Source organism: Dama dama, chromosome 21, assembly GCF_033118175.1.
Source record: "Dama dama isolate Ldn47 chromosome 21, ASM3311817v1, whole genome shotgun sequence".
Classification (NCBI taxonomy): domain Eukaryota; kingdom Metazoa; phylum Chordata; class Mammalia; order Artiodactyla; family Cervidae; genus Dama; species Dama dama.
The window spans coordinates 43,446,623-43,472,582 of NC_083701.1; the positions used below are offsets into that span (position 1 = coordinate 43,446,623).

Genomic DNA, 25,960 nt, shown 5'->3' on the forward strand with positions numbered 1-25,960 from the left:
CAGTTATCTATGCCACAGCGATTGATATATTAAAACACCCAGGAAATAAGGGAACATACTTTCTGACAGATGCTTGGCTTTGCAAGTGCAGAGGGAGATGTCCTACTCTCACATATCCACATGCTGGGCAGAAAGCTTCCAGCTGGCCTCCAGAGCTTCTTAAGACACGCCTGGCGCACGCTAACTGTCATTTGCATGAGAACTTTCCCTACAGGCTGGTGGCTGGCATTTCCCAGGCCTTGACAATCCAAAGGGTTTGAGTCAGAGAAATAATTTTTGTGAAACTCCTGCCCTGTTGATTTAACCATTTTCATGCATATTAAATTAACATTCTCACCTGAGGGGTTTTAACTAAAAAATTCCTTTCAAAATGAGGAATTAAGAGTGTCTTTCCATTTCAGAAGAATAAAAAACAAGGCATCTGCTTTTTGTAGCAAGTTGCCAACATATGAAACTCTTTATTTAAAGGGTTCAGTTCAGTTCAGTTGCTTAGTCATGTCCGACTCTTCGCGACCCCATGAATCACAGCATGCCAGGCCTCCCTGTCCATCACAAACTCCCGGAGTTTACTCAAACTCATGTCCATTGAGTTGGTGATGCCATCCAGCCATCTCATCCCCTGTCCTCCCCTTCTCCTCCTGCCCCTAATCCCTCCCAGCATCAGGGTCTTTTCCAGTGAGTCAACTCTTTGCATGAGGTAGCCAAAGTATTGGAGTTTCAGCTTCAGCATCAGTCCTTCCAATGAACACCCAGGACTGATCTCCTTTAGGATGGACTAGTTGGATCTCCTTGCAGTCCAAGGGACTCTCAAGAGTCTTCTCCAACACCACAGTTCAAAAGCATCAATTTTTCGACCCTCAGCTTTCTTCACAGTCCAACTCTCACATCCATACATGGCCACTGGTAAAACCATAGCCTTGACTAGACAGACCTTTGTTGGCAAAGTAATGTCTCTGCTTTTTAATATGCTATCTGGGTTGGTCATAACTTTCCTTCCAAGGAGTAAACGTTTTTTAATTTCATGGCTGCAATCACCATCTGCAGTGATTTTGGAGCCCCCCAAAATAAAGTCTGACAGTGTTTAAAAGGTGGGCCAAGCCAAAAATATGAACAGATTATAAAGGGGTGAGTCATGCATGATAGGGCTTCCCTGGTGGCTCAGAGGTCGGCCTGCAATGCAGGAGACCAGGGTTCGATCCCTGGGTTGGGAAGATCCCCTGGAGGAGGAGGAAATGGCAACCCACTCCATTATTCTTGCCTGGAGAATCCCATCGACAGAGGAGGCTGGCAGGTTACGGTCCACGGGTCACAAAGAGTTGGACAGGACTGAGCCACTAAGCATGCATGCATGGATAGTAATGAAGGGAGCTGGTGTCCTGGATATTTATTCCTCACCTTCAGTGGTAACATCAGGAAGACAAACACAACTTTATCTGTGAGAGTAACAGTGAGAGCCGGGGCCCCCCCACCATTTCTGTTTCTCTTCCTCCTCTCTTCCCCGTGGTTCTGTCATGATGGCCTCCACTCTTTGTAAGTACGTGGGCCTTCTTGGCTTTTACAGTCTTTTCTTTCTTAAATTGCAGGCTCTTCCATTAACTTGCAACTTAATATTATCCCTGGGCATGAACCAAATGTGCGGGAGGGTGTCATTGTAAATTTGAAATCTTATTAACGTTTCTCAAGCCTTCTAATATTCTTTTTGAATATCTGTCTCCTATGACTATTATTTTTATTTTGTATAAATAAAAGGTTTCTCTTCAAGCCCTCTTACTATTTAGCTTTGCAATTTTTCTCTTTAACATCTTTCACCATTATTATTCAGTCTGTAAATTGTTATTATGTTCTCATAAATTACCCTCTTTTCCTCATTTCTCTTCTTTTTATACTCAACCCTTCCCCCATCATTCTGTTAAATTAGGATAATAGTACTTAAAATTCAGGTCTCAGTTTTAGTCTGGACTAACATTATATCACATGAATATAAAAATAAATGATCTCCATATTTACTTTTCCTAAATCTTCTTCCTAGAATGAATACATGGGAGTCACAGTTCTTTATTCTATGTTAAACATTCTACAGTATTAACAGGGTCCTATTTTCAAAAGCCACAAACAAATGTAAGATAAGAGGAAAAGTAATTAAAAATTTCACATAGTCTCAATTTATTTTAAAGAATTAGTTTCCAGATCTCTTATATATATATATATACACATATATATATGTATATTTGTATATGTATATATATGTATATATGTGTATATATATATATATATATTTTTTTTTTTTTTTTTTTCTTCAGCCTGGCTTGTAGAATCTTAATTCCTTAACCGGGGACTGCACTCATGGCCTCAGCAGTGAAAGCACCAAGTCCTAAAAACTGGACTGCCAGGGAATTAAAATATTTTCTTACCCCAATGGGATGGCTCCAGGACAGTGAAAAATGCTGGAGGAGGCACAGGAGCCACTTCGGGCCCTGGTAGGAGGGCCCTGCATTAGCCTCGTGAGGGGTGGGCCCAGTAGAGATGGACATGAGTGGGGGAACATGAAAGTTAACTTCTGAGGTGGAACTGAAGGGCCTGATTACTGGCTGCATCTGAAGACAGTGAGGAAAACGGGGTGTTCAGAAGGGCCCCAGGGTTTTGGCTTCTGCAACCAGGTGGATAGATGGCAGTTCCATTCCCTGGAGCAGGAAACATGGTGGGGGCTGGGCAACATCACATATGCATGTTGCTTTTGCATGTATGTGCGTGCCAAGTCACTTTAGTTGTGTCTGACTCTGTATGACCCTATGGACTGTAGCCCACCAGGCTCCTCTGTCCATGGGATTCTCCAGGCAAGAATATTGGAGTGGGTTGTCGTGCCCTCCTCCAGGGGATCTTCATGACCCAGGGATTGAACTTGTGTCTCTTATGTCTCCTGCATTGGCATGTGAGTTCTTTACCACTAGCGCCACCTGGAAAGCCCACATTGCTTTTGTACACATACACAATTTACTAAGCTAGGCATGCCAGAATGGAGAAGGCAATGGCACCCCACTCCATTTACTCTTGCCTGGAAAATCCCATGGACGGCAGCCCACCAGGCTCCCCCGTCCATGGGGTCGCGAAGGGTCGGACACGACTGAGCGACTTCACTCTCACTTTTCACTTTCCTGCATTGGAGAAGGAAATGGCAACCCACTCCAGTGTTCTTGCCTAGAGAATCCCAGGGACCGGGGAGCCTGGTGGGCTGCCGTCTATGGGATCGCACAGAGTCGGACACGACTGAAGTGACTTAGCAGCAGCAGGCATGCCAGAAAGAGTCTTTATATAGCTAGGTAAATTAAGGTGTTCGTCATCTAGCTTGCTAAATCCCATAAATACTGGCTTTTACAATTTTAATGCTTCATTGAAAGTTTAACCATGACTCTTTAGCCCCAGTCCTTGGGAGAATACATCACTCTTTCTTGTTGGTGGCCATGTCTAACCCTACTTAAAGTCTGGAAATGTTTTTGAAGTTCCCTGCTCTCTGTCTCCCAGAAGCCTAAGCCCTTCTTCCCCTGTCTCCTAGCCTGGAGCAAATTCTCTACACCCACCTGTTCCAATTCTCTGCATATTCCAAACCACTATTAACTTCCTTCTAATGGGAACTTCCTTCTAATGGGAACTTCCTCCCTGATTAAAGCTCACACACTTATATTTCTCTCTTCTCATTCCTTTTTCCTCCCCTCCCCTTTCTATTTTTGTCTTCTCCTTCTTCCCTATTGAGTTTCCTTGTTCATCTTGTCCTCTTTCTTGTCTTCCCATCCCCCAGTTACTCTCTCTGAACCATGATAATGCCAATATCGCCAACTCTGATCTCCAACCATAGGCCTAAGAGTCTACTTCAGCTTTCTCAGATGAAGGGTAACATGACACTGCATTTACTTAAGGAAGGAAGTGCTATTCTCTATTAAAAGAGATTTTTGATTATTTAAAAGTAACAAAACTCACCTCTTCTTCTGTAAGAGTTGGGTCTTCTTCCCGGGACTTGTATGACAATGAACTAAGTCTCTGTTAGAACAAAATAAATCAAGAGAAGGGAGTTTAAAGTCAATAATTTAACCTTTTTTGGGGCATATGCTTTGAGGCATCTATCTACAAAAATGTTTTTAAATGATTTTTAGAGAAGAAACTATTTTCTACAAAGAATATATAAAGGACCTCAGGAATAAACACATAAGTATGATTTTATATACCCACCAGTATTACATTAGATAAATTTCTTCTAATTTTTTAATTTGAATCTGTAGGTACAGAAAAACCAAATGATTATGAAGATTACTGTTTCAATTCCTAATTATCACTGAAGGACTGATCATCAATGAAAGATTGAAAAACTGACTGAAAAAATACCACAGTGTTTGTCAAATCCCTAAATTTTTTTATTTCTACAGTTTGCATGAGTCATCAGGAAGATTCTTAAGTCATCTGGAAACTTTAAACAACTAGTGGAGAAATCAACTCACATTTTCTGGCCTCATTTCTTGATGATTTTGGCTCCGGGTTCATTGAATCTTTAGCACCTCTCCTGCCTGAATTCTTGCTGATTTCAACCAACCTGTATCCTTCCAAACCTGCCCGCACTCCTTGACCTCCCTGCACTGACCCTGTGTCCTTGCCCCACCTCTCTGCTCCGTCTGCACCTCAGACCCCTCTTACCCTAAACCACAGCAGCCCCACCATCCCATCTCCCTGCAGGCCCCTTCAGACCAGCACTCACTGTTCACGCCTACTCCTCCCATAACCCAGTTCCAACAAGCCTGCAAAACTGTGGGGCCCCCAACCATTTTTTCCCATGTCTCACTTCTCCTCAGGGTCCTTCCTTCCTACCCTGTCAAACTCCAGCGCCATGGCCAGCCATCACTGTCATCCTTTAAGTACTCCACTCCCGTCCTGGTCACGGGAGAACTCACCCCTCAAGTGAGTCCTTAATGCTGCTCTCAATCTTCCTACACCTGCTAGTAACCCCGGACCCTGCTCTCCTAGCTGCCTTCTTCACGTCTTCTCCTCTTTCCCCGAACTCCCAACACCTCGTCCCTAGCTAAGGACCTTGAGAAAACTGAAGGAATCAAACGAAATTTCTATAAACTTCTGCCTCCCCATTACACTCCCAGTCTCTGCATTCACGCGTCTTCCTTCCTGCCCGTTGCCACAGGTGAACTTTCCAGGCTCCACCTTAAGGCGATCCCTTCCTCCTGTGTGGGAGACCCTGACGCCTTACACCTACTCATGGATATAAGCGCCAGCAACGCTCCATTCTGTCTACATCAACTTTCGCCTCTATGGAGTCATCCTCATCCACATAAAAACAGGCTATAATTTATCTATTCTAAAACCCAAACCAAACCAACCTACCCTTCTAGTTCTATTACTAATTCCATTACAGCAAAACCTCTTAAAAGAGTTGTCTAAAAAAAAAAAAAAAACATTCAATTTTTCTCTTGCTATTCTCTCTCTAAACCCATTTCAGTCCAGTTTCTGCCTCCTAGACTCCAAAGAAACTGCTCTCGCCAAGGACACTGATGCCCACCGTGTCCCTGATCTCTCCTGACCCACCTGCCGTGTGTGCTGCAGGGTCACCCCTTCTTCCCTCAACATTCACTCCTTAGATTCCAGGACACTGAATTTTCCTGTTTTTCTCTCCTATTTTCCTCTCTCCTGCTGGCTCCTTTCTTTCCTGGACCTGTGTCCTTGGAACTCTTAAAGTCCCCATTCACACACACTCATGCAGTGAACTCACCCAATGTCAGCTTGAAAAAACTAATTTCTGCTGCTGACTTCCAAATGTACAAGCCCAGCCCGGGCCTATCCTCAAAAGCCTGCTCCTCCATCCCACTGTTCTCTGATGTTGCTACTTGGATGACCAATACCTATCTCAAACCGATATGTCCAGCCCCGAACTCCCAAATTTGCTTGGCCCATGGTCCTTCTACTTCAGTTCATGGCAGTCCCACACTTTCAGGGACTCAGGCCACACCCTGGATTCATCACTGTTTCCTCATCCTTTCATCCACATCTGGCCCATTGACAAATCTCCTGGTTCTAGTTTAGTGTCTCCCATTACTTCTGCTGCCCCTACCCTGATCCAACAAGAGTTTTTTGTCTTGCTTATTAGAATGGCTACCCAACTGGTCTCCTTGCTTCCATTCTTCACAGGTGAACGTCAACTCCATCAGAGGGATCCTTCTTAAAGCCAGAAGAAGTCATCCTTCTGCTTGAGGCTTTCAAGCAACTCATTTTATTCAGATTATAAGCCAAGGCCATGCAGGGTTGGGCCCCCAGTTATTTCTCTTCCAACTGCTCTTAGCCTTGCTCTCCTCTCCAGCCACACCAAACCCTCCTTGTCCCTGGAGAGGCTGGGCCTTCATACAGGGTGTTCCCTCTACTTCATTTGCTCTTCCCCCAAAACATGAGCCAACTCACTCTCTCAACTCCTGTTAATTTTTTGTTCAAATGCCCCTTTGAACAAAGGCAGCATGCCCTGATCACTCTCCTCACAACTGTGCTCCTACCCAACTTTCTCAGTCCCCCAGATTCTGTTCTGATTTTTTTCCTTTATATTTTAAAGCCTTCTAAGATATACTTTTGTTGTTTAGTCACTAAGTCGTGTCTGACTCTTTTTGAACCCATGGACTGCAGCACGCTAGGCTTCCCTGTCCTTCATTATCTCCTGGAGTTTGCTCAAACTCATGTCCATTGAGTCAGCGATGTTATCTATATAATTATATATGTATATATGGGGCTTTCCTGGCTGCTCAGATGGTAGAGTCTGCCTACAATGCTGGAGACCCGGTTTTGATGTTTGGGTTGGGAAGAGCCCCTGGAGAAGGAAATGGCAACCCACTCCAGCATTCTTGCCTGGAGAATTCCATGGACAGAGAAGCCTGGTGGCCTACAATCCATGGGGTCGCAAAGAGTCGGACACGACTGAGCGACCTCACTTTATATATAGGCATATATATAAAAAATATACCTTACTTACATACCTATTTATGTCTTTATCTCCTAACTAAAATGTAAGCTCCACAGGGGCAGAGATTTTTGTTCATTTATATGTTTGTTCACTAGTGCATTCCCAGCACCTAGATCTTGCAGCTTACGGTGAAAAAGCTCATTAAAATCTTTTTGCAAATGAATGCATGAATATTAAGCATTTCAAGTTCTCCCAATCACTAAAATGAGAATGGTTTATATGGAAACAATGGATCATTCATCCTTATATTCCTACAGAAAGGTAATCTGATTTCCCAGATGGATATTTCCAGTTTCTAATGTGACATCTGGAGAACTGCTTACTTGGCAGTGGTTAGACAATCAACTCACTTATCTATCAACTGCTTGTAAGTAAAAAAAGGTTTAACTGTTTTAAGCAGCATAAATTTCACATTAGTTTTATTATCTTTGGTTATACAAAGGTCAAAAAATTGAGCTGCATTTTTGCCTTTAACGAACATGCTCATAAACACTTCACTGGTGCTATCAACAGTTTACTTCATGGGTAACATGAAAAGCTGAAATACATTCAGAGACACTATTCAGAATGACCCCTTGGAATAAGGGCTTCCCAAGTGACGCTAGTGGCAAAGAACCCACCTGCCAATGGAGGAGACAGAAGAGATGCAGGTTCCATCCCTGGGTCGGGAAGATCCCCTAGAGGAGGGCATGGCAACCCACTCCAGTATCTTTGCCTGGAGAATCCCACAGACAGAAGAGCCTAGCGAGCTACAGTCTATGGGGTCGCAGAGTCAGACATGACTGAAGCGACTTAGCACGCACATATAACCCTAGCCAGGGTTCCTGTTTTGATCAGGAACTCCACAAGCTTTGTAAGGCTGCTATTGACTGACTAGCCCCTACTTGGCCTTCCTACCGAAAGCTGGACTTTCCTGGTGGCTCAGATCGTAAAGCGTCTGCCTACAATGTGGGGGACCCGGGTTTAATCCCTGGGTTGGGAAGATCCCCTGGAGAAGAAAATGGCAACCCACTCCAGTACTCTTGCCTGGAGAATCCCATGGACGGAGGAGCCTGGTAGGCTACAGTCCACGGGGTCACAAAGAGTCGGACATGACTGAGCGACTTCACTTCACTTCACCGAAACCTGAGAAGAGAAACCTACTGTTGTCTCTGCAGAGAATGGAAAATCCCAAGGTAATGCTGACAGCTGGAGATGAGAATTCCAAGCTACTGTGGCTCAGATGTCAGCTCATGGGACACACACAGAGAAGGCTCAGGGATTCTTACTGCATTTTAGAGTTCGATTGAACATCTAAACTTAAAGAGTCACACATGTTATTGTTTAGAAATTGTCATAAAATAAAATCTCTTACTTGACTCCTATAAAAGTCTATATCCATTACCAGATATGCCCGGCAGCACCTGCGGGCTTGTTCCTGGGCTCTGATTTCTGGGACCCCAGGCGGAGGGGCGGGGATCACCCTACTGCTTGGGATGGCGACAAGCAGAAGAGGCTAAATGGGCAGCTAAGTCTCCTCTTTCTAGTTCTTGGTCTTCAAAATGAAGAAAATAATACTTGGCCCCAATTAGACATGATGCAAAAACTGGAAAATATTCAAGGTGCCAGGACAGAAATATTTTGTAAACATGAGTTTTCAGTATTTTATTACTTGGAGGGGTAAAAAAATTCAAACACAGCTTACATGCAAACAGCCTTTATCATTTAATGCACGTGAAGGTGTCAGTGTGTATTTCTTAAAATACCGTGCAAACAAATGCCCCAGGTTTAGCTAGATTCCCAATTGGGACAAAAACCCTGAAACGAAAGTGCAGGAGCCCACCTTGTTGGTTTCACTGGTCCCCTCCGCGGCTCCCTCTTCTCCTGCTTGACTCTCTTCCTTCTGAAGGTTTTCATTTTCGTCTAGGAGTTTCACAGGCACAGGAGGCGGGGCCTCCTCTTCTGGATCACACGAATTTCCAAGAAGAATCTCCGCATTGACACTTTGTCGACACTTTTTGTTTCTGTCCACGGAGGCATACTCAGCAAAGTCTGTTCTGCTGTTGGCCTGCGGCCCCGGAAGCTCTTTCACACCAGAAGTCAATTTCGACCTACCGCTGTGGCCTCGACTCGGCTGGGCAGCTGCCGTCACCTCCTTAATTTCGTTCACGGTTTCATACAAGCAGTCTTCCACCATGTTTTCTTGCGAGGAACTATCCTTGAGCACTTCATAGGGTCCTTCCATCCCCAGACCCTGGTCCCCATCCGCACTTCTGCCATTGTGCATCGTGTCCACTGAGCTCTCAGGGGGAATTCTGGGCAACTCTCGGCTTTGATGACATTTTGGCTTCCCTGTGCTGTCCTGGGAGTCCAGCAGATCCGAAGCTGAGGTCTGGACTTCCTCATAATGTTGCATGCAGGTCCCCGTGCTGTCTTCTGAAAGAACTAAAGCAGCAGGAGTATTAAAAATGGAGAAAGATGCTTCCTTATAGAATCATTACAGTGACTCGGATAATGTCAAGTGAGGTGAAATTAAGCTACTGACTTTTTATTTGACTCGAGGTTGCAAATTGTACATGATGTAACTGTTAGTGGAAATCTGGGCTTCCCTGGTGGCTCAGATGGTATAGAATCCGCCTGCCAATGCAGGAGATGCAGGTTCAATCCCTGGGTTGGGAAGATCCCCTGGAGAAGGGAATGGCCACCCACAACAGTATTCTTGCCTGGAGAATTCCATGGACGGAGGAGCCTGGCGGGCTACAGTCCATGGGGTTGGAAAGAACTGGACACAACATCTGGGGAAACTGATAATGGATCTCTTGATCTGTGAAGTTATCACCACCACCCACTGTGTTTTGCCCTCTGGATTTAGACATCTGCGTCCTGGTAGACAGAGAACCAGCACTGGCATCTGAAGACATGGTGTCAATCCTGATTGCCCCACAGTTTCCTGGTCTATAAATGGAGGTAAGAAGAGGATTTGCTATTTCAGGTGACAGCATTCTATAAACTGCATCATGCAAATGTAGTTGTGACTTCTGTCAGCATTCACATCAGGCAGTGAGTGTGTAGACGGGGTGCCTAGGACTCAGATCCTTAGTGCATAGATCATAAGATCTTAGGCAAATTAACAACTTCTCTGTGCCAGGCGGAATAATGCACCCCTAGGTGTCTGCGTCCTAATCCCTAGATTCTGTGAATGTGTCTCTTTACGTGGCAAGGGAGGAATTAAGGATAAGGATAAACTAACTACCTGTTGACCTTGAGATGGGGAGGAACCTGGGCATCCAGGTGGGCCCAGTGTAACTAGGAGGGTCCTTATAAGTGAAAGGGGCTTCCCTGGTGGCTTAGACAGTCAAGAATCTGCCTGCAATATGGAAGACATGGGTTTGATCCATGGGTGGGGAAGATTCTCTGGAGAAGGAAATGGTAACCCACTGTAGTATTTTTGCCTGGAAAATTCCATGGACAGAGGAGCCTGGTGGGCTACAGTCCATGGGGTTGCAAAGAGTCAGACAGGACTGAGCAGCTAACACCTGTGAGTGAAAGGGGCAGGAGAGCCTGAGAGGGGCTTGACGATGGAGAGAAAGGCCTGGACCAACGAATGTGGGCAGCTTCTAGAAGCTGAAGCAGGCGAGGAACCAGATTCTGCCCCAGAGCCTGGGGAAGAAATGCTGCCCTGCTGCTACTGGGCTGGACAATACTTACAGATGTTAGCCCAGGGAGACTGGGTTCAGACTCTGATACCCAGACTGTAAATTAATCTGTGCTGTTCTCAGACACTAACTGTGTGGTAATTTGCTGCAGCAGCAATTAATGTCCTCATCTGTAAACTGAGGACAGTAATAATTTCCATCTTACAGGGCAGGAATAATACTAGCAATAGTAATCTTATAGGGTAACAGTAATCTTAGAGTTGTTAGCATACATGAGTTCATAAACATACAGATCTTAGAGTGATGGCACACAGCAGCCAACTCATAGATACTAACTTTTCATCCAAATGAGATTATTTTTGCTAAAACTGGCAGCAATACAAAAGGAGAGCAAGAACACATTTCCTAGTTTTTTCAAGCTACATTTTCTTTCTTCAGGTGTGAACGGTTTATTGAAAAGTATAAGAAATACAGTGGATAAGGTAGCCAATAAAGCCTGCATTGATAAACCAGCTTCAAATACGTGACTGGAGCCAAATCCTGCAGGAAAAGTCTGGAAAAACAGAGCAATAAACAGGCCTACAAGTTATCTCAGCCAAGGGACAAGGGACCCCTCCTTGTACCACTCATCGGTGAAGGACTGCCTTGGGAAAGATATTAATTCCCAGGTACTTCCGTCCAGGTCATGCAGGCAAGTGGGGTTCTAGCAGTTTTGCCGGCAGGAGCAGGAGCTGGTGTTATAAAGAAATGATGATGGTAACTGCAGTGGTGTTCTGAGCGACATTTTCTGACCTCTCTGAGCTACATTTCTAGTCCTTTCGCAGGTAATGAGGCCTGCCCACAGCTGGAGCTGTGGCAGCACTTACTGTCTCCGTTGGTGAGAGCTCCGTTCTGCTCGCTGCTGGGGGGCGCGTCTGTGGCCAGGCTGGTGACAGAGCGGCTGAACATCTCCTTGTCAGAAGGCTACAAGAACAAAGGTGCCAAGCGAGTCAGACTGCGGGGCAGAGGGGAATAGCCCCACCTTTTTGTTGTTGTTTTATTTATATTTATTCATTTGGTCAAACTGCACAGCCTGTGGGATCCTAGTTCCCCAATAGGGATTGAATCCCAGCCCTTGGCAGTGACAGCGTGGAGTCCTAACCGCTGGCCCACCAGGGAATTCCCTCCATGGCTTTTCCTAAAAATTAAAACAGCAGCAACAAAACCCAAATCTGCTACTTAGATGCAAATTAAGTGAAATGAAATGAAATGGAGTTCCTCAGTTGGACTAGCTGCATGTCAAGGGCTCAACAGCCACACGTGGGTAGCGGCCATTCTGTCAGTGCAGTTGAGCCATCTTGGTGGAAGGTTCTATTGGACAGAGCTGTCCTGGGAATCTTCTGAGGCTGCCACCCACAGAGCTTCCCTTCCCAGATCACAAATGGGGTATAGTAGGTCATGGGGAGTCAGTCTCTTAGCTCAAGGCAAGGCAGGACGGGGAAGCCCCAGGGTTGATCAGAATCAGCTCCAGCAGACAGCAGCCTCATCTTTCTCCCAGAGATGCTGGAAATGTTACCCTTTTCAAAGGTGTGTCACGCTGAAGAAAACAAGGGAAAACATCACCTTTGTCATCTGAAGGGAAGAGACTTAAATCTGATCAAAGATAAATGTCACTGACATCTGAGATGTTCATAATCAGCCAAGTCTCTGCTTGAAGGTTCACAAAAACTGTTGTATGCTAAAACTTAGGTCTGCAAACCTTCATTATTCTCACAAACAAATTCAGGACCCTTGGGGGGAAGAATGGCATTGATCATTTTCCACTGGGCTTATCAGCATGAGTGGACAATACAGGGCATAATACACAAGGCTGAGCTACAGTTGGAAGTAAGTTGCTAGATCACGTATTTCTTGAAATATGCCACCTGTCTCATGTAGCAGCTGAATCACTGCTGATATGATCTGCTCCCCGATCCTGCTCATAGAGTTCATGCAGGACCCAGGTGGCCACACTGGCCAGGCTCCAGGAGTCCACACAGGAAGTTCTGATGTAAACAGCACCACAACCTTGGCTACCTGGCTTCTCAAATTCTCTGACTCCTGACTGGCAACCAAGTAATAATAACAGAGGGGGCTTCCCAGGTGGCTCAGTGGTAAAGAATACACCTGCCAAGCAGGAGACACGGGTTTGATCACTAATCTGGGAGGATCCCGTGGAGGAGGAAATGACAACCCACTCTAGTATTCTTGTCTGGGAAATCCCATGGACAGAGGAGCATGGTGGGCTATAGTCCACGGGGTCGCAAAGAGTTGGACACGACTTGGTGACTAAACCACAAAAATAATAACAGAGTACGGAGCTCACACTCATCATGCTCCAGAAGCTTACAGGGAGTCAACTGTTTCAATCGCATGAAAGGGGACCCGCTTTGCCCTGGGTCACCCTTGGACCTGCGTGTGGGTGAAGCTATAGCAGAGGCGCCACTTTCTCCCCCACCTACCTTCTGGGTACAGTCTAACAGAGGTGCTGGGGACAGGTGAGAAGTGGGGACACAGACAACCAGAGACTGCAGTGGGGGTAACAAAGTGAGGGTGAGAGGGAAGGTGGTGGTGAGAAGCTGGAAGAGGTGGTGGGTGAGCCGCCTGCACAAAGACAAAAGGAAGGATCCCCAGGGGCTCCTAGGAGAGGCCATCTGACCACTTTGTTGCCTGGGCTGGAAGAGTTTCCACATTCATAGGGCAGGGCGCCTGGGACTGGAGACGCCTGCTGGGGGGGCGGGGGGGCTCGGAAGCTGACTGCTGGCTGCTTTTCTCATTCCAGACCTCACGTGACATCCCTCACTCATCCATCCTTCCTCTTTGCCCCTTCTTCCTCTGACAGATTTACAGTTGTTCTTGAGAAATTACATCTAGGAGAGGAAGCATCTTCACAGTTTTATCCTGTGTATATGAAGGCAGGGGCTTCCCTGGTGACTCAGCAGAAAAGAATCCACCTGCCAAGCAGGAGATATGGGTTCAGTCCCTGGGTTGGGAAGATCCCCTGGAGGAGGGCATGGCAACCCACTCCTGTATCCTTGCCTGGAGAATCCCATGGACAGAGGAGCCTGGTGGGCTGCAGTCCACGGGGTCACAAAGAGTCAGACATGACTGAGTGACTCAACAACAACTTAGTGACGCAACGACAACTCGAGGGTGGCCCATGCCCAGCTGTTAGTGTTGTCCGGCCAGTTAAGGGCAGAGGCCCGAGGGGAACAAGGTGGGACCAGCACACTCAAGCTGCTCCCCACCTGGGTGGATCCCAGAGGCCCTCCGGGCTTGTCAGGGCCCTACAGGACACAGAGCAAGAAAACTCGGCCAGGCCATCTAGGATGCTGGGTCTCAGGCTCCTATGAGTTTACTGATCAGCTGTCATGGGTTGAATTTTCATCCTCCCCAAATTCCTGTAGGGAAGTCCTAACCCTCAATACCTCAGGACTGACCTCCTATGGACTCAGGGTCACTGCAGATGAAACAGGTTAAGATGAGGGATGAGGTCACATCACAGGACTTCTAAAAGGGGAACTTGGACAGACACAAACACACACAGAGGGAAGATAGTGTGAAGAGTCACAGGGACAGATAAGACAGTGAGGGCAGAGTCTTCAAACCAAGCATCGCCAAAGGCAGGTGCTTCCACCACTGGAAGCTAGGAAAGCAGCCTGGAACACACTCACCCTCAAAGCCTGCTGCTACTGTGATCCTGAATTTCTAGCCTCCAGAACTGAGATGATAAATTTATTATTTAAGCCACTCAGCTTGCGGTCCTTTGTTACGACAGCTGTGGCCAACTAATAAACCGGCTGGAGCTGGGTAGAGGCAAAACAGAAACACCTCTGCGGTAAGCTGGAACTGTCTGAGCATCTTTCGAGCAGTGGTTGCAAAGAGCCGGACACAACTGAAGTGACTGAGCACGCACACACGCTAGCCACGGGGAAAATAAATCTGCAGCATGAGGGCACAGCCCAGGCAGCCAGTTAACTCTGGCTGAGTTGCTTCCCTCAGCTTGTGAGCTTGCAGGGACCTGCTGAGAGAAGTGGCTGATGCCTTAAAGTGTACATGTGTGTGCACACACACACACATGCATGCACACTCACCACGTTCATCAGGTTCTCATGGTCGCCGCTGTGCGGTCTTGGCTTCTTTTCTCTGAAACAGAAAAGGAAACATGACTGTAATATCCAATGTGCCACCTAAAATCAAATAAGATCAAATATCCAAACTGTATAAACACTTAAATCCCTCTTTGGATAAAGAACCAAGTTTATTTTACTGAGAAACCAGAAGCCAGACAACTTACCCCTACTCTGCAGACAGCAGGGTCTGAGGGGGTCAAGTCCTAGCAAGGGCTGGCCAGCTCTCTTGCCCCCACTTCCTCCAGGAGTAGAAAATACAAGTTAACAAGAGGACTGGGGCAGTCTCCTGAGTAGGAGTTGTTTATATCTAGATTACGGGGATGATTTCTTTTTCTTTTTTTTTAATTTTTAAGGAAGTCCAGACAATTCTCACATCTTCATTTTTCTTAATTCAGTCTTTGCAAAGTCACACACTGCCAGGGGATTGAGAAAATAAAGAAAATACAACTTTTGGCTTGTTGGGAAGGGTACATGCTCTCAGGATGAGTCATGTGTACTTCCAGACTATGGAAAAGTCCATCCAGTAAAAATAGAATTTATTTTTACTCAGGACAGGCTAAAGAAAGCCATCAGTACTAGAGGTTACCTTTCCCATAGATGTATAAGGCAACAGTGACACCTAGCGGGAGCGTAAATAATTACAGAGGTAGGCCCTCCCAGGCCCAGGAGACACTCCTCTCCTCTTGGGTCTTATTTCTTCATCTTCCTGGCCAGCTGGTCTCTCTCCCAGCTCAGGAGACCTGGGTCCGAACTGGCACTACTTGAGTTCAGGGACTCCAGATTTTCTCTTTTCGACATTCAGCGCAGGAAGCCATATACGGACTTTTAAATGACACTTGGCGACTCTCTTCCAAGGTTACTGAGGAGAGGGTTGGCTGCCAGCTGGTCTTCACTGGCTGCTCCAGGAGCAGCCAACTCGCCAGAGAGCGGCATATGTCATAACAATGCTGAACACCTGGAAAATCACTCTGGCTTCGGAAGGACTCTGCTTCTCTCCAACCTAAGATCTCCTTTTTTTTCTTTGTTTTGGTGGGAGGGTTACACATTTTATATGAAGGAGTTGAGAGAGAGAGAGAAGTACAATTCTAAAATAAGACAAGATGGTTATTTCATACACAGAATATTTCCCTTTTAGAAAAATCTGTTTCTTAAGAAACTGCAGTTCTAGATTACAAATCTTTAATAAAATGACCCCTCCACAGCTACAGAGCAGCAAAAATTCTCAGTAACTCTCAAATAGTAGCAAAAAAGAGTGTGTTTAATATACATTGTACTTAGATTTCCAAATGTCCACCGATGGAAAAAGACAATATAAATTTAGACATGGGTGTGCTCATGAGAACAGCAAAAAGTTCCTTCTGGGAAGTTTCATATATAAGGTCTTTCATATATAAGGTCTCTTCCAGTTGCTCCCCAGGAAAACCAAATATGGCTTCATTGAGCTAATAAAAAGTGTCCCGGGCTGGCCCCTTTGCAGGAGAGAAGGCAGTTAATCACAGGAGTGTCTGTGAACGTCTATGCAGTGGGATGCCATCCATCACAGGCTTTTTAATACAGAAAGTCTCCTGGGTCCCAGGAACGTGTTATTTTAAGGCTCCAGTAGACACACGTCACTCTCACCTGTCGCAACTGGAACACAGAAAGATGAGGAAGGTGATGAGGAAGAAGGTGGCCACAGATGCCAGGCTCCCCAAGAGAATGATCTGTGTTTGTCCCTCGATCAGCAAGCTTCCCTCGGATCCCATGGTGGGCGCGGGGAGTGGCACGGGCTGCTGGGGTCAGTTAGTCCTTCCAAGGTGGCGACATGGGGGCAGAGGGCAGCGTCCTCCTGCAGAGAGAACAGCGAGTGTTTTGACAACTTCTCAGGAGAGGTGCTAGAATCTGGTAGCAAGTTCCTGTGGGGGAGGGGCTAGACGGGAGTGGGGGTGGGGGCGAGTCTGAGCAGAGCAGGGAGGTGTGTACAGAATGCACTGGACTCGGCCTGGAACAAGTACCCCTCTGTGGTCCAGGCTTTTGTTTTCTCACCCAAAATGCAAAGCAGGAGTGTGCAGTGCCTAGCTCTGTGTTTGAGGCCACAGATGTTATTTTTGTGTGTTTGGGGGATAGATTCTTAATCTTTTCAAGTAAGACTCCAAGTCTTTCTAATTATTATTTTTCACCTTTAAATATTTAAATAAATGCAAAATGTTTCACCTGGAGAAAATCTGCTGAAAAATAAACAACAAATAAATACACGTATATTTGGATTCCTCTTTTCCACAGAACACTGTAAACCATTTATTACCGCTTTCACAAAAACGTAGTTTGCAACTTCCCCACTTGAATCCTCAACTCCCCAAGCCTGCTTCTCTCCGAGAAGGTTTAAGGTCAATACAATTAATGACATAGACAGTCTTTATATTCACCATGAGAAACCTGTTCTGAGCCTATGACTTTATTTTCAGGGTTGGCTTTCACGAAAGTTTGTAAGCATTCAGTAAGTCTATTTTCAAGACACTGGAGGAAAGTCTGTGCTGAGAACACATCACCAGCAGCAAAGAAGCGTAGTGATAAACAACTACAAACTGAACCTAAGAGCTGTCGCCAGGACCTTGTAGTACCGGGCACATGGGGGCTTCCTAGGTGGCACTAGTGGTAAAGAGCCCATCTGCCAAGGCAGGAGATGTAGGAAGCTCAGGTTCGATCCCAGGGTCAGGAAGATCGCCTGGAGGCGGGCATGGCAACCCAGTCCAGTATTCTTGCCCGGAGAATCCCATGTACAGAGAAGCCTGGTGGGCTACAGTCCATAGAGTCGGACACGACCGAAGTGACTTAGCACACATGCAGTCAAGTGCTTTCCTCATTCAATCGCTGACACTAGCCTGCGAGGAAAGCATGCCCAACTCCCATTTTTCAGACAAGGAAGCTGAAGGTCAGGCACTAAGTCCCCCCGCGGTGTCGTCAGGCCCAGCGGCAGCGGAGGAGCGGAGTCCGTCAGCTCTGACTCCGGCACTTGTGGCCTCTGCCCCTAGAGGGCGCTCCTTCTCACTGGGGGCTATTGCGCCCAGGTCCAGTGAGTTACAAGGCTTCTAAATGAAAACAGCCAATGAGCTTTGTGAAATATTTTAAGATTTAGATTTTGAAAAACAGAGCACTATTTCAAATGAATGATTTGCTTTCTCATCAGAGATGCCTTGTTTAACGAACATTTGCTTTGTTCAATTCTAGAACATTTCTCACTTACACAGCCTTAGCTTCATTCTCAAGTTATGTGAATAAAGTCAGCAAATAAATATTTGTGTCATGACAATACATCAGAACTCAAAACACTTTTTAATAAAAAGGTTGGTTGATATTTGCATTTCCATTTGCTCCTTGACAGAGCTGGGCCTACGTAGCCAACCACTGAGCACCTACATCAAGCCTGCATCTGGGCAGCTTAGGGAGTGCACTGTGGTTCAATGGGAGAAAATTTTCTCCAGGTGAAACATTTTGCATTTATTTAAACATTCAAAGGTGAAAAATAATAATTTTCTAAAAAGCTGGAGAAAAAGAAATTGTATCTAAGTATGCAGAGAGAATTCTAGGAGATGAAGCTGACTGCTTTCTATATGGCCTTAAACCAACACGAACACGTCCTAAAGCTCCATAAATACATAAACGTACAACTTCCTGGGTAATAAAGAACTGCATTCTTCCTGTGTTGGTTATATATTATACCTGTGAACACTGCATGCATACTGTCATGGACGGTCACATTGCCTTTGCCTGTTTGCCCCTGGACAGCTATAACTGAAGAGCGCTTCTCTTATGATTTGTGGCAACAATGAATAATTCACTTTAAACTTAGGCTACAAATTGGCACCAGAGTAAGTTATTAAAATACATTCAAGCATGCATATAAATCAATAAATGTTTATATCCAGGTCCATGCGCAGCACATTTTAAGAGGCACAAACAAAGGAGATCTGTTGTGCGGGCATTTGTGTGTTCCTTCTTTCATTTGCTCACTCATTCGTACAATGATTAATCAGTGTCTATAAAGAGCTAGGTTCTTAGAAAATAGTTTCCTTAGTGAATTATTCAAAAGCCCCATATCCATCCAGCAAGCCCCTCTCTCATCTCTGTTTTTCCTTCTCTCAACAAGGGGAGGCGATAGAACATAACATGGTGCTCCACCTCGCAGAGCAGTGTGGGGAGGAGAAGGATGAAAGCAGATTATTACCAGTGACTGAATAAAGGATATAACTCACAGAAAATGTGTCAAAACTCCTGGCTCACTCCTCTTCCACTAGAATCTGCAGAAAAGCTACTGAAAGTAACACTTTTTCCAAAAGTTCTGGTGCACACACACAAAAAGGCACAGTGAAAAGAATGATCTGGTGTGTTTCTGAGTCAGATATTATAATACACTGTAATCCCCCAGGGCCAGGGCTCCGATTGTGTGGGCAGCTTTCACCTCTCGGAAACTTCTGCAAGCAACTGAAGGAGCCACACAGGCCACAGCCCTGGTGGGGAGTGTGGCGGGAGTCCCTACCCTTGCAGGGGCCAGCAGTGTGTGTGGGAGGTGTCTCCACACATAGACTTCCAGGCGGGATTATTCTTGTTTTAGAGAAAATCCACACCACTGTTAACTCTTGTCTCCTAGTCTCTTTCTGGTATTTTGTTTCCATAGTTCTGCCCATTTCTTCTCTGGCCATCTCCTTAAATTCTGGTGGCTTATCTACTATTCAGACATGACTGCCTTCCCCCCATGGGTGTTCATGGACCGCACTCTCCGGTGTGTAGACAGACTACCTCTACCCCTCCCAGTGTGTGTAGATGGCCTGTTCATTCTCCGTATGTGTAGATGCACATGTTTGGCTTCCATGTTCCTCTTTCCCAGTGGGGATGAGAGGGGAAGCCCTGTGCTAATGGTCCGGGGCTTTCCAAGAAGCGGAATGGACTTTCCTGCCCAAGGCTGGGCCCTCACACACTGGTTTCACCGAGCTTAAATGCAGTGCGCAGGGGTCCTCCATATAGTTCATCTTGAGCAGTGGAGCCATCCACATCCTTACCAAAGGTTGAAGATTTCTCTCAAGAGTAGCAACAGGGGGAAAGAAAACAAGGCACAGTGTCCGGGAAGTAAGGAGTCACCCTGAAAAGGAAGGGCCCCCCAAGGAGTGAGGGTTTCCTATACCTTACACTCTTTGCCAGGGTCCACGTGGAAAAGATAGTCCAAGGTTGATGCTGTCACTGGTCTTGGGGACCAGCTTTTGTGCGTGTGTGTTTAGTCGCTCAGTTGTGCCTGACTCTTTGCAATCTCATAGGCTGTAGCCTGCCAGGCTCCTCTGTCCATGGAATTCTCCAGGCAAGAATACTGGAGTGGGTTGCCATTCCCTTCATCCAGGGGACCTTCCTGACCCAGGGGTTGGACCCAAGTGTCCTGCACTGAAGGTGGATTCTTTACCATTTGATCCACCAGGGAAGTCCATGGGGATCAGTTTCAGTTCAGTTCAGTCACTCAGTCATGTCCGACTCTTTGCGACCCCTTGAATCGCCTCACGCCAGGCCTCCCTGTCCATCACCAACTCCCGGAGTTTACTCAAACTCGTGCCCATCAAGTCGGTGATGCCATCCAGCCATCTCATTCTCTGTCATCCCCTTCTCCTCCTGCCCCCAATCCCTCCCAGCATCAGGGTCTTTTCCAATGAGTCAACTCTTCACATGAGGTGGCCAAAGTACTGGAGTTTCAGCTTCAGCATTAGTCCTTCCAATGAACACCCAGGACTGATCTCCTTTAGGACGGACTGGTTGGATCTCCTTGCAGTCTAAGGGACTCTCAAGTGTCTTCTCCAACACCACAGTTCAAAAGCATCAATTTTTCGGTGCTCAGCTTTCTTCACAGTCCAACTCTCACATCCATACATGACTACTGGAAAAACCATAGCCTTGACCAGATGGACCTTTGTTGGCAAAGTAATGTCTCTGCTTTTTAATATGCTGTCTAGGTTGGTCATAACTTTCCTTTCAAGGAGTTAAACATCTTTTAATTTCATGGCTGCAGTCACTCTCTGCAGTGATTTTGGAGCCCCCAAAAATAAAGTCTGACACTGTTTCCACTGTCTCCCCATCTATTTCCCATGAGGTGATGGGACCAGATGCCATGATCTTAGTTTTCTGAATGTTAAGCTTTAAGCCAACTTTTTCACTCTCCTCTTTCACTTTCATTAAGAGGCTTTTTAGTTCCTCTTCACTCTCTGCCATAAGGGTGGTGTCATCTGCATATCTGAGGTTATTGATATTTCTCCCGGCATTCTTGGTTCCAGCTTGTGTTTCTTCCAGCCCAGCGTTTCTCATGATGTACTCTGCACATAAGTTAAATAAGCAGGGTAACAATATATAGCCTTGACGTACTCCTTTTCCTATTTGGAACCAGTCTGTTGTTCCATGTCCAGTTCTAACTGTTGCTTCCTGACCTGCATACAGGTTTCTCAAGAGGCAGGACAGATGGTCTGGTATTCCCATCTCTTTCACAATTTTCCACAGTTTATTGTGATCCACACAGTCGAAGGCTTTGGTGTAGTCAGTAAAGCAGAAATAGATGTTTTTCTGGAACTCTCTTGCTTTTTCAATGATCCAGCAGATATTGGCAATTTGATCTCTGGTTCCTCTGCCTTTTCTAAATCCAGCTTGAACATCTGGAAGTTCTCGGTTCACATATTGCTGAAGCCTGGCTTGGAGAATTTTGAGCATTATTTTACTAGCGTGTGAGATGAGTGCAATTGTGCGGTAGTTTGAGCATTCTTTGGGATTGCCTTTCTTAGGGATTGGAATGAAAACTGACCTTTTCCAGTCCTGTGGCCACTGCTGAGTTTTCCAAATTTGCTGGCATATTGGGTGCAGCCCTTTCACAGCATCATCTTTCAGGATTTGAAATAGCTCAACTGGAATTCCATCACATCCACTAGCTTTGTTCGTAGTGATGCTTCCTAAGGCCCACTTGACTTCACATTCCAGGATGTCTGGCTCTAGGTGAGTGATCATACCATTGTGATTATCTGGGTCGTGAAGATCTTTTTTGTACAGTTCTTCTGTGTATCCTTGCCACCTCTTCTTAATTTCTTCTGCTTCTGTTAGGTCCATACCATTTCTGTCCTTTATCAAACCCATCTTTGCCGGAAATGTTCCCTTGATATCTCTAATTTTCTTGAAGAGATCTCTAGTCTTTCCTGTTCTGTTGTTTTCCTCTATTTCTTTGCATTGATCACTGAGGAATGCTTTCTTATCTCTCCTAGTTATTCTTTGGAACTCTGCATTCCAATGGGATCAGTTTATTCTCTCCTAATTCCTTCATCAAGTAAGATGTCTTCTAAGCATCCTGAATCAAGCCATATCAGCACAAATGCATGAACAGTTTGGGGCGCTCTCTCATGATTTTTTCAAGGAGATACTTAAGCCTATTTCTCTAATTTTCTTCCTACCTATCACAATAAAATTACATTCAATTATAGAATGCTGTTTCTTCAAACAGCATCCCATTGTCAGATCTCATGTGTACATATTTTATGAGCTTTTCAACATAGGGCAAAGCAGGACCATTCACTGACCTCAGTGAACATTTATTAAGACACCTGAATGTCCCACTAAGATGTGCTACAAAAGATCATATTAGTGAAATAGCAGGTTTAGCCTAATAGTTGTACATCAACTCTTTCTCTTTTGGAATAGGCTTTACTGTTTGCTGCATTGATGCACCATTCATGACCAGCAATAATTATAGTATTGCTCTTTAAGAGCTTCCCAGGTGGCTTAGTGGGAGATGCCAATGCAGGAGATGCAGGTTTTGATCTCTGGATCGGGAAGATCCCCCTGCAGAAAGAAATGGCAACCGACTCCAGTATTCTTGCCTGGAGAATCCCATGGACAGAGGGGCCTGGAGGTCTACGGTCCACGGGGTCAGAAAGAATTGAACACGATTTAGGGACACAGCACACACGTGCGTACGCACATACTCACCCACCCAACCACCCACACGCTGCTCTATAAGAGGTACTGGTATCTCCCTACCCCTCAATTTCAGACTATTATGAGAACTTGTCACTTGGCCTTAAGAAAGGTGGGTACTTGAGTTTACAGGACTTCTGTTGGGGATTTTTTTAGAAGTTGTGCTGGATAACTGTTTTGGACTGAGAACTCCAAAATTTCTCATACTTTTATATCCATTCATTTCATGGTTTAATCAACAAGAGATTCGATCTTGAGAAAAACCCAAAGCCTTTTACTTTAAAAGCACATGCCACTTTCAACCACAAGGGGGCAGTGTAATTCTATCCTCAGCCCTAGTCAGCAGGCTTCTCGAGGAGAGGCCTGCTATTCTTGCTGTTAGTGCCTCTGCTGAGCACTTTAATTGTCTTCATTAGCCTAGACCATCAGCCACCCCAATCAAGTCCAACAAGAAAGAAAAACAAAAACTGGGTAAAATGAATGAAAGTTGCAGCCCAAATAATAACAAGTGCATGCTCAGCCATGTCCGACTCTGTGACCAGTGGATTCTCCAGGCAAGAATACTGGAGTGGGCTGCCATTTCCTACTCCAGGGGATCTTCCCGATCCAGGGATCAAACCCACATCTCTTGCGTCTCTTGCAATGCAGGTGGATTCTTTACCACTGTGCCACCTGAGGATCTCAAATATCAGCTATTTATTTCTTTAGCCAAACACATTTAACAGGTAGATTCTGATACCTGCAAATCCTGTAACTAATAACTGTGTCGATTTTGGGATGGCCTGTGAGATTAGCTATGGCTCCTTTGAAGCTGGTTGAGGTCTGTAATGGTGGTCATTATCATTTTACAGCTGTCCTAGTTGACTCATAATTACACATGATGGAAGCCACCTCCACGCATGACCCCTCACTGATGCTGAAATAAGGAGGGCGAGGACCCATCCCCGTGGATACGCCTCCTTCCTGGTTGTCACCAGGTGTGGGAACCATGCAGTAAAATGACACTTTACAAGCAACAGATTAACCAGACACATTTAACAAGGGCTGAGGACCGAAATTCTCTGCTGGGTTTCTGTCCCATGAAGCAGGTAGAGGTGCACAGGCTACAGTGGCAAGAACCCCTCCACGGAATTCTCCTGTTTCCTGACTCTTAAGCTAAAGTATCTGAATTCAGGTCACTTTCTCTTCAGACTAAAGGGGCCCTGCTGTTGGTAAGCTGTGTACACTGAACTCCACGGGAGAGTCAAGCAGGACTGCTGTGAACACCGAGTCACCTCAGGCAACGTCTACTGTCCATGGGGGCCCTGCAAGGACCCAAGGGTCTCTGCCAAACCGGTTGCTGTAAAAATCACCCCACTTCTCTTTCCCTGAGTCAGGGAGAAATACACCCAAAGAGCAGAAGACAGCAAAGGTCTCCAAGGTGAGATTTTCTTGATGGTTTCCCAAATCATTTCACCATCACTCTGGAGCAGCATCTTGACATTTCTTCCTTCGGCAACTTGGAGCACAAGAGAAACACTTGACGTCAGCAAACTGGCCCTGCCATCACGGTTCATTGCTGCTGCTACCGCTGCTGCAGAAAGAGCGGAGCGTTCATCCCCAGGGCGGGTTATCAATCCTTCAGGCCATCTGTCAGCCTAACCTGATTTCATCTTGTACACACCAACCCTATTGATCCCCACAGGAAATGGGAAATCTGACCCTCTGAGGGTGTGGGGGGGGCGCGGGGGGGGGGCGGGCTCTCATTTCCAAAATACACTAAACTTATATTACAGAATATAGTTTACTGCTTATCAAAGTCCTGGAACCATTTTGGTTTTGCCTTGAGAAAAGCCAAAAGGCGAGTGACTTTGGTGGGTAAGGAATGCCTTCTAAGGTTATTGTTCTTCATATCCTGACTTGAAAACCAATTCCCAAGGTTCATTTTTTATTTTCAAACGTAAATCTCATGAGAAAACAGGAGAGGAGGAAGGGGGAGAGGGAGAGAGAATGATTTTGACAGACTGGGTGAGGAGCCCAGGTAAGGGGTCTTCAATTTGCATAAGCAAGTCTGAATGGTCTTTTTACAAAGTATGCAGTTGGACCTTTCAGCTCTATTTCTTCCTGCCTTGCATGTTTGCTCTTCTGATCTGAATTAAAAGTTCCCTGAGGGCAGACACATATCCACCTCACATCCCATCATATTCTCAACGCCTCCATGAGCTGGAATATAGGACCCAGTCCAGAAATTTTTACATTTCTGTGAAAGGAAGATTCCCCCCGACTCTCAAAAGGCAAGTTTAATGAATAATTTATCAGGTCAGGAAGAAAAGAAGAATTAAAAGAGATGAGCACATCAAGCAAACAATTAAATAAGCCAAGGGTTTAACTGGCAAACCCTTAGTTCTGGAATGAACACAGACATATGCCTTCTTTGTACTCTCACTGAAGCACCCGGATGGTTCTTGACAAAGGCCTTCAGAGACAGTAAGAATTAGAAGAAATTCTTTTTCTCAGTCTTCTCAAATGAAACTGAGGGATAAGAGTTAAGAAGCTGGTCGGCCTGCCTGCCTACGTGGTGGGGAATCTCCATGGTGCGGCTTCCATCCTACACACGAGCAACTGGCTTCTCCCTGCATGCCTCCTCAGGGCCCTGAAGGGGCCAGGCTTGAAATAAAAAACACAGCCATCTCCACCGTGTTCATAACCCTCAGGTGTCCACGTGGCTGGGACACGCACAGACAGATGCGGGCATGGGAGCCCTGGCATCCTCCCGGCAAGTTCAGCTTCACGCTGTGGTGACTGGTTTTCAGTACTGGAGAGAACACTCATTCTCTGCTGGTTTGCCCACTGCTCACTCCCAGCTTCGTCATCGTGGGCCTTCCTTCCAAGGGAACTAGAGCACTTTGCAGCCCTGGCACCATCCGCTTTGCTGGAGCCCGGTGGGGATGTGGTGTTCACACAAGGGCTGGTTTACAGAGATGAGGACTTTTATTTATTTCTATTTTTAAAATTTATTTTGTTAAAGTATAGTTGATTTACAGTGTGAATTTCTACTGTACAACAAAGTGATACAGATACACACACACACACATACATTCTTTTTCATATTCTTTTCCATTATGGTCTATCCCAGGATATTGAATATAGTTCCTTGTACTCCACACTAGGACCTTGTGGTCTATCCATTCTCTATATCATAATTTGTATCTACTAATCTCAAACTCCTAATCCAT

General features: G+C 45.7%; 1 protein-coding gene across 8 annotated transcripts in view; it reads right to left on the reverse strand.

Annotated features, from left to right (window-relative positions):
• PAG1 (phosphoprotein membrane anchor with glycosphingolipid microdomains 1) overlaps window positions 1-25,960 on the reverse strand; it is a 162,293-nt gene that overhangs the window by 11,944 nt on the left and 124,389 nt on the right. For all 8 annotated transcript variants that reach the window (XR_009689562.1, XM_061123556.1, XM_061123550.1 and 5 more), the window contains 5 exons: window positions 16,401-16,608; window positions 14,742-14,793; window positions 11,496-11,592; window positions 8,817-9,418; window positions 3,973-4,032 (listed from right to left, as the gene is read on the reverse strand). Coding sequence is in view for 7 of the 8 variants with exons in the window: in XM_061123556.1 (XP_060979539.1) it covers window positions 3,973-4,032; window positions 8,817-9,418; window positions 11,496-11,592; window positions 14,742-14,793; window positions 16,401-16,525 (936 nt within the window). In the remaining variant the exon portion in view is untranslated. The remainder of the gene's footprint in view (window positions 1-3,972; window positions 4,033-8,816; window positions 9,419-11,495; window positions 11,593-14,741; window positions 14,794-16,400; window positions 16,609-25,960) is intronic.